We start from the raw sequence: 16699 nt of genomic DNA, 5'->3' as shown, positions 1-16699 counted from the left end.
ATAAACAATAAGTTAGTTACTTGTTAGTAAATAAAATAAAAGTTAGTAGTCGAGAAGTTTAGGTAGTTGAACAATATTATGGTTTTGATGAAGGCCTATATATTTAATATAAAACATCATCCAAAAATCAATATCTTATTTTATAGTTTTAATATTGTTGTGAGAAATGGTGTGATTTGTTTTTGTTTGTGTTTTCTCTACCCTTTCAATATAATGTATACAAATTAAGAACGTATCAAATACAAATGCAAATGTTGATGCAACTAATATAGTTCGTATTAAGATTGAGACTAATGTGACTATGACTAGGTGCTCATGTGGATGCTCTATCATAACAATTGATGATTAATTGATGATCCTTGAATGCTTAGGATTGTCCTTAAATACTTAAATTTTGAATTCTTTGACATGAAAGATGATATCCAATGGCTATATTTTACTAAAGTTAACTTGAGAGGCCAAAGATTTAAAATTTGAATTAGGATGAATAGGTTATGGGTATTTGTCCATTTCAATGGAGAAGGCCATGGATGCAACCTAGTCTAGGGAAGGAAAAACCTAGGGAAATAGACTAATCTTTTTCTAAGGTGATATATAAAGTAGATCTAGATGATAGGTTTATGGAAAGGCTCAATTAGTATGCAAGTCCATCCCTTATAATAACACTAAATATTATGTATTAATTAGCTTGATTAGATGTTATTATTTATTATAAATAGTTTGATATTTTTATTATTTTTAGAGTCATCATTACCATTACTCATTAGTCCTTGACACTAAGTTGAAGGAGATTGATTATATGTGTGTCCAAAGTACCTAATGCCAACAAGTTGTGAATATTTGGGGTGTTTTTCTTATAAAAAATTAATAAATAATATGACCAAATATATGTGATTTATTTCTAAATGTATATAATCATAATGGTTAAACTACCATGTCCATGTTGATTACTATTCAGTTGTGTGCCCACCTTGATATGAATGTCTTATTGTAATAACATATAGACAAGTGGAAAACATTTGGTATTCCTATACATTCCTATTTCACCCATATTTACATTAATTTTCATGCACTTTATCTTATAACATCATTTTGTAGTGTACAAGATTAATCCAAATCAACAAGTGTAGAGACGAACTCTAAAATCAAAAGCATTAAATTTAAATTTCATCTTTCCTTTACCCTTTTCAAGAGTCATTTTGGGTTAGCCTTGCACACATTTCATACAACATCTTCTTATGTAATGGTATTTAAAGGCATTTGTTGTGTACTTAAGCACATGCAAGAGGGATTGATAAGGCAAATCATTATAACAAACTTTAATTTTATAGGGCAATAAAGGAATTGAATCCACATCATTCATCATATAGACTATAAGCATGTTTGTGAATGTTATCTTCAATCTTTCTCATCATTGTTAGTCTGGGCCACCAACAGAATTTGACCTAGAAGAACTCATTCACATATTGAGCCAACAAACTCCTCAAAGGTGTCTCTCAACACCACCTTGATAGATTCAATCATCTCAAAAGTGAATGCAAATAAATTATCGAGCGCATTTTTATGAGCATTCTTACACAACCTAAAATAATTAATCACATCATATCAAGGTCATGGAAGTTGGGATCAATTGCTTAGGGCACAAAATGGATTGACATCAAGTTCTTCAACAATATAATTTCAAGGATATATCAATCTTCCAAAATTACGAGTTGATCCAAAACATAATTTAACACTAAAATCTTCATCATCAATCCTAAAACTAAATATATCTATCCAAGAGGGATAGACTTTATTCTCTTTATGATCTCTATCTCATCCTGATGACAGATCATAGAGTGTGATCTGAAACGTTGATGCAAAAAGGCTCACACAATCAAATCCAAAAGCAGCACACATCCAGTCTCATGAATTGTGAAAATCTACTTGCATTGATATATATATCCATTCGTTTAATTTTTCTAATTTAAATATAATTATATGTTACACTCTTATATCTAATTTTTTATTTACTAATTGATTACATTATTTTAAATAAATAAACTAAATATCTATTTCAAGTGTGAAAGCCTTCCACAATATTTCCACTTGTTACACATGCGCAACATAAAATGTGATAATAACTGTCTGAACTAAGAGGGCGAATCTTCAAGTACAAATTTTTAACATTATGCTTTGTTCGGATCTCACATTACACTTAGAATCTTCAATTATCTCTCTACCCATGACACCATCTGTGTTTGCACATGTTCATGAATAAATGCTGGGTGTTAATGTTAAACCAAAACGCGTGTCAACAAATCTTTCAGAGCAAGCAATTATATATGTTTTTGAATCCTATCACTAAACCTGCCTAGATCAGATATGATTTCCCATCTCTTTACTGTATTATATCATTATGTCCTAACAAGGTCAAAATGTATGATTCACACAGGACCCACTAAGCTGCCAACTTTGCTTTGAAAACAACCCAAAACGTCACAACAATGACAAATTATTCTCTATTTTTCCTTTAAAAAGAAGGGCTTTTGGCCTTGGCCAACTGTGAAAGTCTAACTTGCCACTGAAGTCACGGAACAAAGTATTATTGTCTTTGTATACCATTGTTTGTCACCGTCACTATTATGGTATTGGATTTCCACATCAATAACTCAGAATTTTCATCAAACACTCAAATAGATGCTTCTTGGATACTTCCATCCTGTGGTAAGTAGATTGTATTTGAACTTTTATTCCACATGTCCCTTTTATTATGGAGAAGACACTGAACAAGAAGCTTCTTTTGCATCCTAACAAGTAAAAGTCATCACATTTGACAATTTTCCTGCTTTACATAAAGTTGTTCCCCAGAAAAAAATGTCAGAAGAATGTAAATAAACGTGAAAATTGTCTCTATAGCCTTCAATACATTGACTAGTGTTGGAGTTGTTACAGTTGAGTAAAGACTAAACATTTGACTTATCATTCTTTCATGGAATATGTTGTCATTGTGTTGTGAGGCGTGCTCCACAAGTTGCATTCCATTGCTTCCATATAAACTTCTGAACTGAGACTGAAAGGTATTACAAGGATTCTGTAAGCAGTTGTAGCCATTGATACAACTGTTTTGATTGGCAAGGATTTTTCACTTTGCAGTGACTCTTGGGCTTAAAACTATCAAAAAGAGGAGATCATGACAAAGTCCCAAGCCATACCTGCAACTCCCAAACAGTGGGGTTCTGTGAATTCTGAATGTAGAGGATTATTCAAGCAGAGTTCACCAGCCCATACTTTTGTTGAGATTGATAGTCATAGCTTCAAGGAGCTTGTGCAGAAACTCACAGGTTTCTCAGAGGATTATGAAGGACAAAAGCTCCCTGTGACCATGGCTGCAAGAAGTTCAAATAAAGGATGTACAGTAGCAGCAACCAAATCAGATGGGGATTGTTTTGCAGTGGTGAAGAATGGGATTGAAATGGGTCCTCAGAAATCAGCCCTCAACCTCCACATAAGAAGACATTTTAAAAGAAAATTAGAGATTAAGTTGGATCGGACTGATTCTCGTAGTACAATTAGATTGGCAGGTGATACTGAGATGTCATCACCCATGACTCTCCCAGCACTGGTTTCCAGTCCAATCACTCCTCTAGGGATTGCTGAGCCATTTACTTCTTCAAGTTATTATCAGTGTTCTTCTACTCCGACTTCCTGTAATCAATCCTCATATTTGGAAGAGGAGTTTACAAAGGCTTCACCAAATAGTTTGAAAAGAATACCAGAGTTGCTTCCTCTGTTTCCTCTTCATTCTTCAACAGAACCCAATGTCTAATATGGACTTATAATTTCCTTCTAATTTCATCACAATGTATGCTGGATTTGATTTCCAATGATTTCAAGTCGCAGGAATATCCAATTATATGTTCTGCCAATATTGATATAGCAACGATCCCCATGTGAATTATCCATTTCAATTCATTTCAATTAACTTTAGTTAATTGGGTATGATGCAAAGATTTGGAGTTGCAATTTCAAACCATGAAACTGTTAATTCTTAGCCGATGCTAACTAGAATTTTTATACTCTGGAATTGCTCTGAAAACTTTAGGAATATATATATATATATCTTGTCATATTAAGTCTCATTATCTCATTCAAATATCCAGTGTTCTTGTTTCTTCTTGCTTTGATGTTGGCACACTTGGAATGGAGTCTATGGTTCGCGTGGGCAATAAACAATTTTTAAAAATTATAGTATTTAATAATTTAAGCGGAAAATAGTGGTAGGTGATGTCTTGAACATTGCAAATGCCGAAGGATCTTGCAAGGCCAATAAATAAATGGAACTTAAGTGCACAGTGTTCGGATTTGTGAAGTCCAACCGTCATGCCATCAAACGTGAAGTAAATTAATCTTTTCATCTCCCCTGCTTTGGAATCTTTGTTTATTCATATATATTTTGGGGGGATTGAAACATCTGTATGATTGATGAAAAAAAAATTGCAATTGTTGTGATTAATAAAAAGATGAATATTCTAATATTCTATTTTTTAGTGGATGTAATCAAACTGGTGAATAATGTAATTTGTTATCTGTGTTTTAATATATTTCTGTTTTTACTTGCTGTTTGATGATATATATCTATTTTACTTTTTTAACAATTGGTATTATGAGATCAAATCCATTTCAATGAAATTTGGTATTATATCATATAGATTTGAAAATTAAATTGTATACAGATACAAAACAATCCACATTAGAATTCTTAATTTTGTAGAATATCAAATGTAGAAAAGAGAATGAACTAATCACAAATGGCTCCTCAGACTTGTAAGATACTCTTTCAATCATGAGCATTCTTTTCCCCAGCACACATATTTACAGCTCTCTAACTTGGACGTCGTGAAGAGTAACTTGTCCCTTCGACCTTCCAAAACTCTCCCTCTAAAAATCCAACGCCCCACTCTTCACTTGTCCCTTCGAACTTCCAAAACTCTCCCTCTAAAAATCCAACGCCCCACCCTACTTTGTGGAATCGTAATGTTTGGACTTTCAATAATCACTTGATTATTCTTTCCTCTCCAAAACTTTCAATTTATATAATATTTATTTAATTTACAATTGTCTATTAAATTCACTTTTCATGATAAGAATATTTATAATAATTTTGAGAGAAAAATAATTAATTATTTTCTTAACACCTTATATTTTATAAACACTTTCAAAAATGTTGGAATACAATGAAATAATTTACAAAAGATTTACGAGGTGAATGGCACCTCAATCCTAACACACAGTGTATTCCTCCTAAACTATACCACATTTGATATGAGGAAAAAAAAAAAAAAAAATTAAATAACATATTTATCATGACCTAAAATTCAATAATTCTTTAAATTTGTGAAAAATGTCTTCTGCCAACACAGACCATAGATCAATCTTCTTCATAAAAACAGGTATAAAAGACTAATTCTAGTAATTAGAAAACTTCAAGAACAATAAATCTTAAAAAAATTATTTTATTTTTTACAAATAAATATAACATAAAATTAAAACTATAATAACATAAAAATCACTATATTTATAAAAAAAAATTTAAAAATCTATTAATAACTATAGTCTAGTTTTTAAATTCTTCCAACTGAAACACATCATTGTCATGCTTAAAAAAGTTTTTCATGGGCTTACCATTATGACCCATCACCAAAAAAAACAATCAAACTATAAACAGACCAGGATTTTATAAAGGGGGGTGGCAAATTACACAAGCCATCATCCCCACCCGATTGAGCATATCTAACACAAATCATGTTGAAAGCTTGGGCTCACCACATAGATTCTCATTGCAACATGTGGCCTCCTCAATCTTTACATTGCAGGAATATCCAATTATTTGTTCTGCCAAAATTGATATAGCAACGATCCCCATGCGAATTTCCCAATTCAATTATAACTTATGTGAATTATCCCACACATGCCCCTTACCAAGCCAAGCTTAGAATTTTTCTTTTTTACTAAATAATTGTTTATATATACCACCTTTAGCTCTGAATTCTCCGATCATACAGATAAAATCATTGTAGAACCTAATACCTTTTTGTATGATTCATATAGAGCTCAATCAACATGCTCGAAACAATTTCTTTTACTGAAAATTTGAGTCGGAGAAAAAAATATTCTTCTTATTTCTTATTTCTTCCAAGTGACCTTGAAAATTGGAATCAACATTTCAAAAAAGCACGACACCGGAGAAGTATCATTAAATGTTACCTCATCACACATTTCAATAAACTTCTTCAAAATAGATTCACCTCAAGAAGAATCATTAGCTAAGAGGTTTTGAGACACGGCTAAACTGGCTCCAAAACTGCATGTTAAAACTCGTATTATTGATTTTTTGAAAAAATTTCGAAAAATCAAAGTCGCAGCTGATTCTGTTGATCACAATCAACGATCTGTAATTTTCGCAAAAATCAATGACACAAAGGTTGCTGATCCTTACTGTGCCGTTTTGGAGTTAGTTTAGCCGCAGCCAAAGTTTTGGCTATGGGGCCGATAGAATGTACCAGCTCCATAGGGTATTTATAAGTCAAACACTTATAAATACACTATGGGGCCAATGCATTCTATCATAGACGGCACATAGCCAAGAACAGTGAACCTACAACTCAAATCCCGGAGATCTCCTTATTTCTTAATTGGGCAATAAGAAGGTTTAAAAACTTCATCAATAATACAGTTTGGTCAATAATACAGTTTGGTTGAGAATATGACAGTTATCCTTGTAGAACTGTAACCTAGTTTTGGTAGTAACCTTAATAGTTTACCCCAAGATGATCATGGAGCTTTTACAAAACTTCTTCCTTGAAGATTTGAGCAATGCTTTTCTTGAAAGATTGCTCTATTGATCCAAATATAAAATATAAAATATAACTCAGTGCAAAGTGCTTATTTGAGATCAATGGTGGACCAAGTTGCCATCCAAGCCTCAATTTACAGTGGACTATTGAATCACCTCCGAAGGTGTATAACTTAAAATGCATAAGAACATTAATGCAAGTATCCCCTCTGCACGTCAAAGCAGATAAAAACTAAGCATGGATTATTCACAACACCTGACATGAATATCATTTTCAGGCCAGTTAAATTAAATTATAAGCAATATTATGCCAGCATTTAGTAAAACTTGTTTGCATTTTAGATAGCTTTATTCTAATGGTTTTCAATATATAGATTAAACATCAATTTTAAGATATTGTATATTTACTTGAGAATAAAAATCAACATCTCATTCACATCAATATGTCATTTCATAAAGGAAATAAAATAATTCAGTAATAGAAAGTGATAATGAATATTGTAATGGATCTTAGCAGCAGCAACATTATTAAGAGGAGTCCCTTATACACGTGTCCTTGCTTTTGAATCAACCAAAACTGCAATGATTCATTCCTAGAAAGCTTCTATACTCGTCACTTCAAATATGATTTGTGCCTGCACATACGAAAAAAGCTAGAAGAAAACACTCCTGAGTATTCTCGTCTTCTCTTCATTATCATCAACTATCTTGATGTGCCTGCTTCATCTTTCACTATTTGATGTGTTCGAAAACAATCAGAGAACATTTTTCCATCATTTTCTAATAACTCCTCTGAACCCTTCAGTTTACAAGTGATTTCTCAATTTTTTTTGCTTAAATCAACATAAATTTTAAAGCCCAGGATTTGCATAGACCTACCCCATACTACCTGCACACATACTTGTATGGTTAGGGGGCATCATATGTGCTACAGTAATGCAATGCTTACGACTTCCCTCCTGGTCTGAACCTACCTATGTGACCTTTCACCATCAGGTCAATGATATCGTAATTTTAACAATTATTTGTTGTATATTGCTGACGATCTTGCAAAAAAATTGATTGCTACATATCATATATGTTCTTCTAGACACTATATTATGTTACATATATGATATAATAGGAATAGCATAAACTAATCATACAATATTTTTAGTGAATGATAGTATATTTTTGAACAATTTGATAAAATTCTTAAATTATAAACTGGAATCATCTGGATAACATTTGCAGGATCTTTTTGCATTCACTGTAAATTTCAAAACCATTCCAAGTATGCAGCTAGAAATTAAGGACATAGCTATGCAAGCTTTAAAATATTCGAATTCAAGTGCAAAAATACTTCAAAATGCCACTGGCTTACAATGAAATATTTACATATAAACTTCAATTATATACTTCAATACAAAAATACAACGTTCATGTTAGTGATTAGACTCTTAGTACATCCTTTTGAATTAAATATACTTGGCATCTGAATTCTACTTTACAGGCAAATGCCCAGTCAATCTCACTTAAAAATCCATAGAAAGAAATCACTTTACATTGACTGAATCATGTATACAAAAAAATGAAGGTATCGGTGTCTTTCAAAAATGAAACCTTAGACTCAGCCTTGAGCATAGATTTTCTGGAAGTTAGTTCTGCTTTGTAACAAACTGACCAGCCAATATCACTTCAAAAATTTGAGAAAGTTGCTTGCATCTAATAAGAATTGACGATGAATGATACACTTCCAATTTGTTTTGCATCCAAAATATCCATAGCGATTGACCAACTCCATTCAATCTCTGCTAGAACAGAATACTATTACAATATAAAAACCAGGATCCTCTCAAGTTGTGCTGTGATCGGAAGCCTCTCTTCATATGGATTATTAATGATCATAGTGCAGTTTCCTTGTTAGCTAATGCTTGGTGTAATAGCTTTACATGTTCCCACCACTCCAAAAACTTGTCTCTTAACTTCTTTGCACTCTCATACTCAGGGGTACCTCTCCGACAAATCTGGACCTTGTTAGATGAAACTTCATAGCACTGTCACACAGCCAGATACAACAATTGTAAGGTTTAAGTTCCCCACATTGATCAGCAATGTAAAGATTGATAGTCACCATATGACATTCATGAGAATCAAATCTAAGTGTAAATATATTCAAAAGAAACAGATGGTAGGGTAACTGCTCAAATTTTGGAAAAATAGAATGAAATGCATAATATCATTGACCACATATTGTAGCATGTACAAATCTGCATGCTGTAGACTAACAAAACTCCACATGGTTGCAGAAACTAGTGACTATTACCTGCCAAACGGATGTCATCTAAAGTTTTCATATAAATGATTTCAAATCGCGGAATGGCTGCAGAACTGGACAGTACAGATCTGCATGCTGTAGACTAACAACAATCCACATGGTTACAGAAACTAAGTGACTATTACCTGCCAAACGGATGTCATCTAAAGTTTTCATCTAAATGATTTCAAATTGTGGAATGGCTGCAGAACTGGACAAAAGTTGGATCGACAAAATAAGGGTTTCAGCAATAAAAGCTACAGTGAGTTGTGCAGCATATGCAAGATATGCCTAGAAGTGAGAGTTCCAAGTCTTTCATGCAGCTGGGTAGTCTAAAAATGTCCAAAAAGAAATCAGACAAACACAAACATCAACATAAAATGATTCATATGTTGACTGATATAACAACAGGACCTGAATTGAAGAACATCAAACATGGTCAAAATATAGATAAAGGCGAGAACTAACAAAACCTTTTTTAAATTATTCTCATCTTTGGGAAATTTTACTAAAGAAAATAGTGCTTATCAATACTGATTTATTTCATTAGACTACCTCAAACTTGAAATTGGGCTTCTAAGAGATAAAAGTTACTCTGGAACATTTCACCTCAAGGCAGAAAAATCTTAATTAAGACTGAATTTTAGTGCAAGAGGACTTGAGCAGAGCTAAAATGGTAAAGATACATGCTCCAGTAGCGATGGATAGAAGTGGGTCCCATATCAGCAAGGCTAAACAAGATCGTAGTATTATAGCTAAAAAATGACAGTTTATTTAAATCAATTTTCATACTTCTGGTAGTGTACTTAAAATGTACTTGTGACTCATGGTTGTCTCCACTGCCAGGAATTGAAGAGTGGGGTTGAAGCTATAGACACTGATGAGCTAAAGACCAAACTAGACCAGTCTGCATACAACAAAACTAAGCCCAAAAAGATCACATAGGAGGAAATTGAAAAAGTTTGAAAGAGCAGTTGTCATTCTTGAATGTGTTGGACTCCAGAGTTAAATTATTAAGCTTAAACATACCCAGGCTTCAGAGGCATGTCCTAAGTTACTGTAGGAGAGCTGCTTTTAAAAGAAAAATACAGAGAAAAGTCAACACTCGAATGGTTTGCTGTTATAATGCTTGAGTAGCCACAGGCCACATTATGTGATTTCCAAAGTTAGAACTTGAACAAAAAGCTAGCAATCATGTCAAAAAATATTGATATACCATGACAAATAGGTGTGCTTTATAGACCAACCTTATTTCTTTAGATTTAAAACTCTTTTTTGTGAATGCCTTGAAAATTGGGTTTCAAATTATTTTAACACATAGTAATACTCTTTTTGAATTAATATGTTCGTTGGCTCTAAGCACGCATGCAAACCCCAAAAAAATAGGATTCAAAACTACTAGCATCCTCAACAAGCCAATTACTCAGAACCATTATATTTGAGTATGTCAAGCTTGTCAGACACTCAATTTTGATTATAATCAGTGATTCTGTAGAACTGAATCAATAAGAATAACCAATATGATGAACACTTATCTGCTTCAAGCATCATGCATAAAACTAATGTGTTTTCATTTTGTCTGCCAACCAGCACATACTCTATCAAACAGGGAATGAATGTTCAATATTATTTAGCATTGGTTTCTATATACTAATTGAATTTGAGACACCCCGTATGCTTTAAGGGCTTAAGCTCATGCAAGAGAACTAACCTTGGGCCCTGTAGTGAACCCTCCAAAGGAACCTTCAGATAACCCATTCCCTGCATCTATAACCACCCATGGTCTGCAAATGCAATAGAACATGGTGAGAATTAACATACCCGCAAAAATGATACCCATTTTTTTTCTTGTACATATAAATATTAGAGAAATGGTCCGCATCAAAAGAAAATCAATCAACATAGTTTCAGTTTTCTTTTCCACAAGGTTATACCATTTGGCTTTAAGCTAGTTATTATATACAAATACATAAATCTGCTTCATTTACAATTACAAGATGAAGTCTTTGACAACTTCCAATGTTTAAGTGAGGCCAAACATCCACAGAACTCATATGCACCCCATCCATATGCAAGGCTCGAATAGCTGAAACAAATAGCTCATAGACCACAAAGCACCAGCTGTAACAAACTACAATTTCGCATCATGTAATATAACACAATCAATCCATTCAGTGTCAATAGAATTTATCAAATTCCTTATGTTTCAAACTTTCAGAAGACTCGTTCAGTTCACTTGTTCATCAGTTTCATTAGTTTCATTTGGTTCTTTAACCCTTCATCAAGGTTCACAGCTTGGCCACCAGACCCAAAAGATCCATAGCTCCTACACTTACCCAAGGTTTGGGTGCCATTGGCCACCAGACCCAAAAGATCCATAGCTCCTACATTTACCCAAGGTTTGTGTCCCATTGGCCACCATGTTGTTTTACCAATCATAATACTTCTTTCATTTTCAACTTCTGGTTTTATTCAATAGGTTCGGTATCATTTTCAGATACAATAAAAACAAAAATTCACAAGTTCCTCTGGTCCAATTCCATCATCCTTCCTTAATTCTATTATGCATTCTTCAGTGTTCTACATATGGCCCCCTAGCCTAAATCTTATAGCTATTGTTGTGCCAAAATCCCGATGATGCATAGCTAAGCTTTACATTGATTTATCTTATTAATCACCAGTTATTTGCCTTCAGCTGACTTTTCACTATGACAGAACAACGGGTTAGGCTTGATTGCTTCACCTAGCTACAGCAATCTCTTCCTACAGATCAGCTGCACAGTAAGCTCCCTTGTCATTACCATCAACAAAATGGTGGAATACCCTGTTAAAGTTGCCTAACTGATTTTCTGAGGGTTATTTAGATTATTTTTATCTTTAATTCAACTCTGATCTTGACTATATTATTCAATACAATAAAGGTTTCCATATAGTTCATTAATTTCATATAGTATGATTAAATTCTTAAATTCCATCTGTTTCTTTAGGTACAGCTGGCCACCAGGCTTGAATGATCCATAACTAATGTATTTACCCTAACAGCTACATGGTGGATTGCCTCGTCAGCACCATCAACAATTTGGTATTTAAGGCTGGTAAAATTCCAACACTTGCGAAGCCAGGTTTACACTGCCATTGCAACTAACAGTTTTAATACAAACCACAGAGCATCCTTCCCACAGCACCTACTGCCAGTGTGGTTCCTAGTACGCATGCCAGTCTAGTTGGGTCATAGGCCTTATAATATAAAGTGAACACCCGGGATAAGGAAAGAGGATGTACCTATTGAGATCACAATCCTAGTATATGCCCTCTCTACTCCTTACAATTATCCCATGATGCAGTGAGCTCCAGGGTCACATGGACTATGCCAAGTGCCCCAGTGCTAGGTTGCTATCCGGCAGGTTTCTAGTTTCCCAGTAAATCATTGTCTTCCAACCTTGACTTGAGTGTTGTTTGGCTCCTATTACAGGCTGACACTTCCCTAAACTTAGGATAGTCCAATCATGGATATATAGTTTCATTTTTCTACGACATTTGTTACTAAAAACTACATATGGACAACCATCCATATAGTCAGTAGACAGGATGGTGGTTACCTGCTGGAATCCCAATCTTGTCTAGCCAGGACCATAAGGGTCATTTGGATTCACTTTCTCAACAGATGCTTTACTATTACTATTATGTTTTTTAGGTAATTAGACAATTTCTTTGTCTAACTAAAATTCCCCGATACATGTAATCAGATATAGTGTTATCAACTTATCATAAACATTCACGGAATTCTGGGAAGGTTACGGTTCCTAAATGAATTCAGTCTCATGCCCAAGTTAACCTAAGTGATTCACATGGCTCCCTTCTATGGGCTTCATCCTTTCAATCTCTTAGCATAATTCAATCATGAAGCTATGGGCTTCATCTAACTCAAGTAAATGGTCCTAACAACACTATGATAAACTACATTTTCAGTCAATTGACAAACCTGTAGCTACCCTACAATAACTCTGACCATGCCTAGCCAAGATCCTAAGAATAAATTAGAATTCATGTTCTTAACATATGTTCACTGCTATCTTATCAGGTTTATTTATTAGACAGCTTGTTGAACTCAATTAACCATTGTAATCAAGAAAGGGATTACCAGTTTAATAACTACCACTAGCTCAGATTTGATAGCATAATAGCAAACAGGACAAATTAGCATAGAATTGACGATCCAACAGACCTAAAGCATTACTTTTTGACAAAGAACAGAATCACAAAAACCAGGTCAAAAATGTAAACAATGTTTGCATTTTATTCTGTGCAGTATCATCTTTATGGTGTGGTGACGTCCTAACAGATGCAGGAGTCCTAATGGGATTAGTAGTGTCCATTCTAGTACAGTAGCAATCTAAGTACTAGGTTACACAAAATTCTAAATATTTCTAAATCCTTACATTCTAAACAAAATTATACTGAAATGAAAAATACAATAGAAGAAAAGAAACTGACTTTTCCTACAAGTAAATGCACTGAGAATAAGACAAGTATCCTGGACAGCGTTGCTCTTACCCTAGACTCACCAACCCCATATATCTTCCCAGAATTATAAATTACAGAAATCCCCATTTCCATATTTCTATAACCGTTACTAAGGTTATTTCCAACTACAATTTTTTGCAATCATTGCTTATACTAATTCATTTCCAAATTTTACAACCATAGTTTAAACTAATTTCATTTTCAGGTTTTGTGACCATGGTTTAAACTAATTTTCAGGTTTTACAACCATAGTTTAACTTTAAACTAATTTTATTTCCACATTTTGCAACCATGGTTTTAAATAATTCCAAGTAAAACATGAATAGTTCCAATAAAAAATGTCATCTATTTAATCTTCCTACCACAAAATCAAGAAACAAACCATTCACTCCTTTCACAATGAAATCCCCAATAACAGTAGGCAACCCATTCCTTTTACCATACGGATTAATTATTCTATGGCTACCAACCCTGAATTACAGAAAAAATTTGAAAAAAAAAACTATATATCATCTATCTGCATCTTCCTAAAGACAAACTCTTAGAAAAAATACCTTTTAACTCTTTTAAAATGAAACCCTCAATAACATTAGGCAACTTATTCCTTTTACTATATGGATTGATCATATGGATTGATTATTCTATCAATCCTAACTCACCAAAAAAGTTAAAAACAACAAAAAGAATCCCTGACATTAACCAAGAAAATTCCTCTGCCACTGTCTTCTACTTTCTTCCTTTTCCCAAAATCTTGAAAAAAAGCTTTAACACTTTAAAAATGAAAGCCTCAATAACATTAAGCAACCCATTCATTTTACTATACGGATTAATTATTCTACCAATCTTAACTCACCAACAAATTTACAAACAACAAAAAGAATCCCCAACCTCAACCAAGCAGACTCCTCTGCCTCTGTCTTCTACTTTCTTCATTTTTCCCAATACTATGAATGATCATCCTCTCCAAAATTTAAAAGTATCCTTCTTTTCCTGTCTATGTTCTTTTATGATCCTTTCTTGTCCCTGAAACTGCAAATTTCCATAATCTGCTCTTCCAAAAATGTGTGTCTATCACTTCTCTTTCCAAAAAGACTAATTCCTTCATTTCCTTTAAAATATATATTCATCTTCTTAAACAATTCATTTGATTTTTCAGAAATTTCCATTTCTTTTCAATTCTAATTATATCTCCTTTATCTATCCACATAGATTTCTTTAATTCATTAGATTTATTACCAAAAATTAATTCTATTTAATTCTTACAATAATTAAGCCCCTTAATTCAATTTTATTGCATGCTTGATTTAATTGTCCAATTGTAATAAATTTCTTGATTCCATTTCAATAACTTTTGCCCTAACTAATAAAATAAACATAATGGGTTAGCACAACAAAGTCTGAGCATGACCACTCTAATGTCCACAACATTCACAATCACGCTATGCATACAAACATAAAATCCAATATGAATGGAAGAACTTGTTCCACCCATAATTAAATATTTCATACTAGACTCATTAGACCGTACATCTCTTTTGGTATATCCAGATAATAGATAAGAACATAGACTTAAACATTCTAAAGATACGAAGATAGTTGTTAAATCATTAGCACCACATAAAAACATTCCTCCTAGAGTAGCTGTTAATATGAACAGCAAAAACTCTGTTACAGCCATTTCTGTACATTGAATGTATTCCACGGATAGAGGAATACATAAAGTGGAACATAATAAAATTAGAAGTCTATGAATCTGTATAGGCAGGGTTATGAGTTTGCTTAATTCACAATTGTGTCTACTTTACTACCTTTAGCCCATATGCCTGTCATCACACATGGAGACATGACAATAGAGGTACATGATCATAATCACATTATCCACATAAAACAATGGTTCATAATATTTTCTTTCCACACATCATAATACAAAAATTAATAATTAAATTTCAATTAATTTCTAACTAAACATTCAAAATAAGAATCACGATACCAAATAATTCTATGAATCCCCATGTCCAAATTACACCAAAACAGAATTCAAACTATTCTAAATGTTTTTAAGGCCTTGGTCCAGGATATTACAGAAATACATTACTTCTTTTCTCATGCCTCAAAAAAAATGATTTACAAGTTGTAAACGATAAGAAAGAAAACAGCAGCACTGAAGAATGGTATAGGTATCACAAATATTGACTAGAAAACACTTTGAATCCACATTTGTGTAAGATAGCGCCGATGCAAAATATAGTAGCTTTAAACCCAAGTAGAGCACAAATTTCAAACAATATATTACCTCTCCAAAAAGGCAATTAAATGTGGATCTATATATTTGCCCAAACAGCTTTTGATAATATAATTAGAAACAGTCTACAACGCCGCAAAAATGCACAGTATTTTGTGAGGAAGCCCCCAAAAAAGAGAGAAGATGTTGATCAAAGAGCTTTCAAGACATTTAAATATGGCATCAGGGATACAAGAAGAATGTGATTGGATAGTTCATAATTGCAATGGATAGCTGACCTAGCAATCATTTTAGGTTCTTGGGTGGATTTGACAAACAAATTGAAGTCATGTTGACAACCTGTCCCCTATAAGAACACATTTTGTACATTCTCCTCTTAAGAGTGCCTCACTAATAGCATAACAGCATAGAACTAGACATGTTTCATTGCAAAATGTCACCTTAAGGTACAGCTTCCTTGAGTTACTTACGTGAAGAATCTTCTGGACCATTTCAGTTACTTCAAGAAAGGTGCTACAGCCTTATCAACACTTATTCTCTGATACATTTTACTATTATCAGATAAAAGGAGTTTTTGTTAAAAACAAATATGATTTATTAAGGAAGATGGACTGCTTTATGCTACAAATAGGGCAGATCTAAAATAGCCACATTGATAGCCCATAACTCTTGAGAATTATCTAAAACATGGAATATTACTTACCAAAAAGAGACATCAGAAAACACTTTCCAACACAAGAAACGGTGCTCAATTCTGAATCAATTCATAATTCAGGCCATTTTAAAGAAACGGCTTCCAAAG

General features: G+C 33.3%; 2 protein-coding genes across 4 annotated transcripts in view; one reads left to right on the top strand and one right to left on the bottom strand.

Annotated features, from left to right (window-relative positions):
• Positions 1–2961: 2961 nt before the first annotated feature.
• LOC131066353 (VQ motif-containing protein 4) lies at positions 2962–4121 on the top strand. The gene has a single exon (XM_058001094.2). The coding sequence runs from the start codon at positions 3173–3175 to the stop codon at positions 3806–3808; it is 636 nt and encodes a 211-aa protein (XP_057857077.1). The 5' UTR covers positions 2962–3172; the 3' UTR covers positions 3809–4121.
• Positions 4122–8213: 4092 nt separating this feature from the next.
• Positions 8214–16699, bottom strand: part of LOC131066363 (uncharacterized) — a 59405-nt gene continuing 50919 nt past the window's right edge. For 2 of the 3 annotated variants that reach the window (XM_058001105.2, XM_058001107.2), the window contains 2 exons: positions 10843–10915; positions 8214–8871 (listed from right to left, as the gene is read on the bottom strand). In XM_058001105.2, the coding sequence (XP_057857088.2) occupies positions 8719–8871; positions 10843–10915 (226 nt within the window). In that variant the 3' untranslated portion in view covers positions 8214–8718. The remainder of the gene's footprint in view (positions 8872–10842; positions 10916–16699) is intronic. The other variant, XM_058001106.2, reaches the window with a different exon arrangement.

This window comes from Cryptomeria japonica, chromosome 3 (genome assembly GCF_030272615.1).
Source record: "Cryptomeria japonica chromosome 3, Sugi_1.0, whole genome shotgun sequence".
NCBI lineage: Eukaryota > Viridiplantae > Streptophyta > Pinopsida > Cupressales > Cupressaceae > Cryptomeria > Cryptomeria japonica.
Note: the sequence above shows the minus strand (reverse complement) of the source record. Positions and strands in the feature narration are given on the sequence as shown.

Bases quoted from the DNA above. Each gene is read 5' to 3' on its own strand.
- LOC131066353 (XM_058001094.2), top strand. From the start codon at position 3,173: ATGACAAAGTCCCAAGCCATACCTGCAACTCCCAAACAGTGGGGTTCT.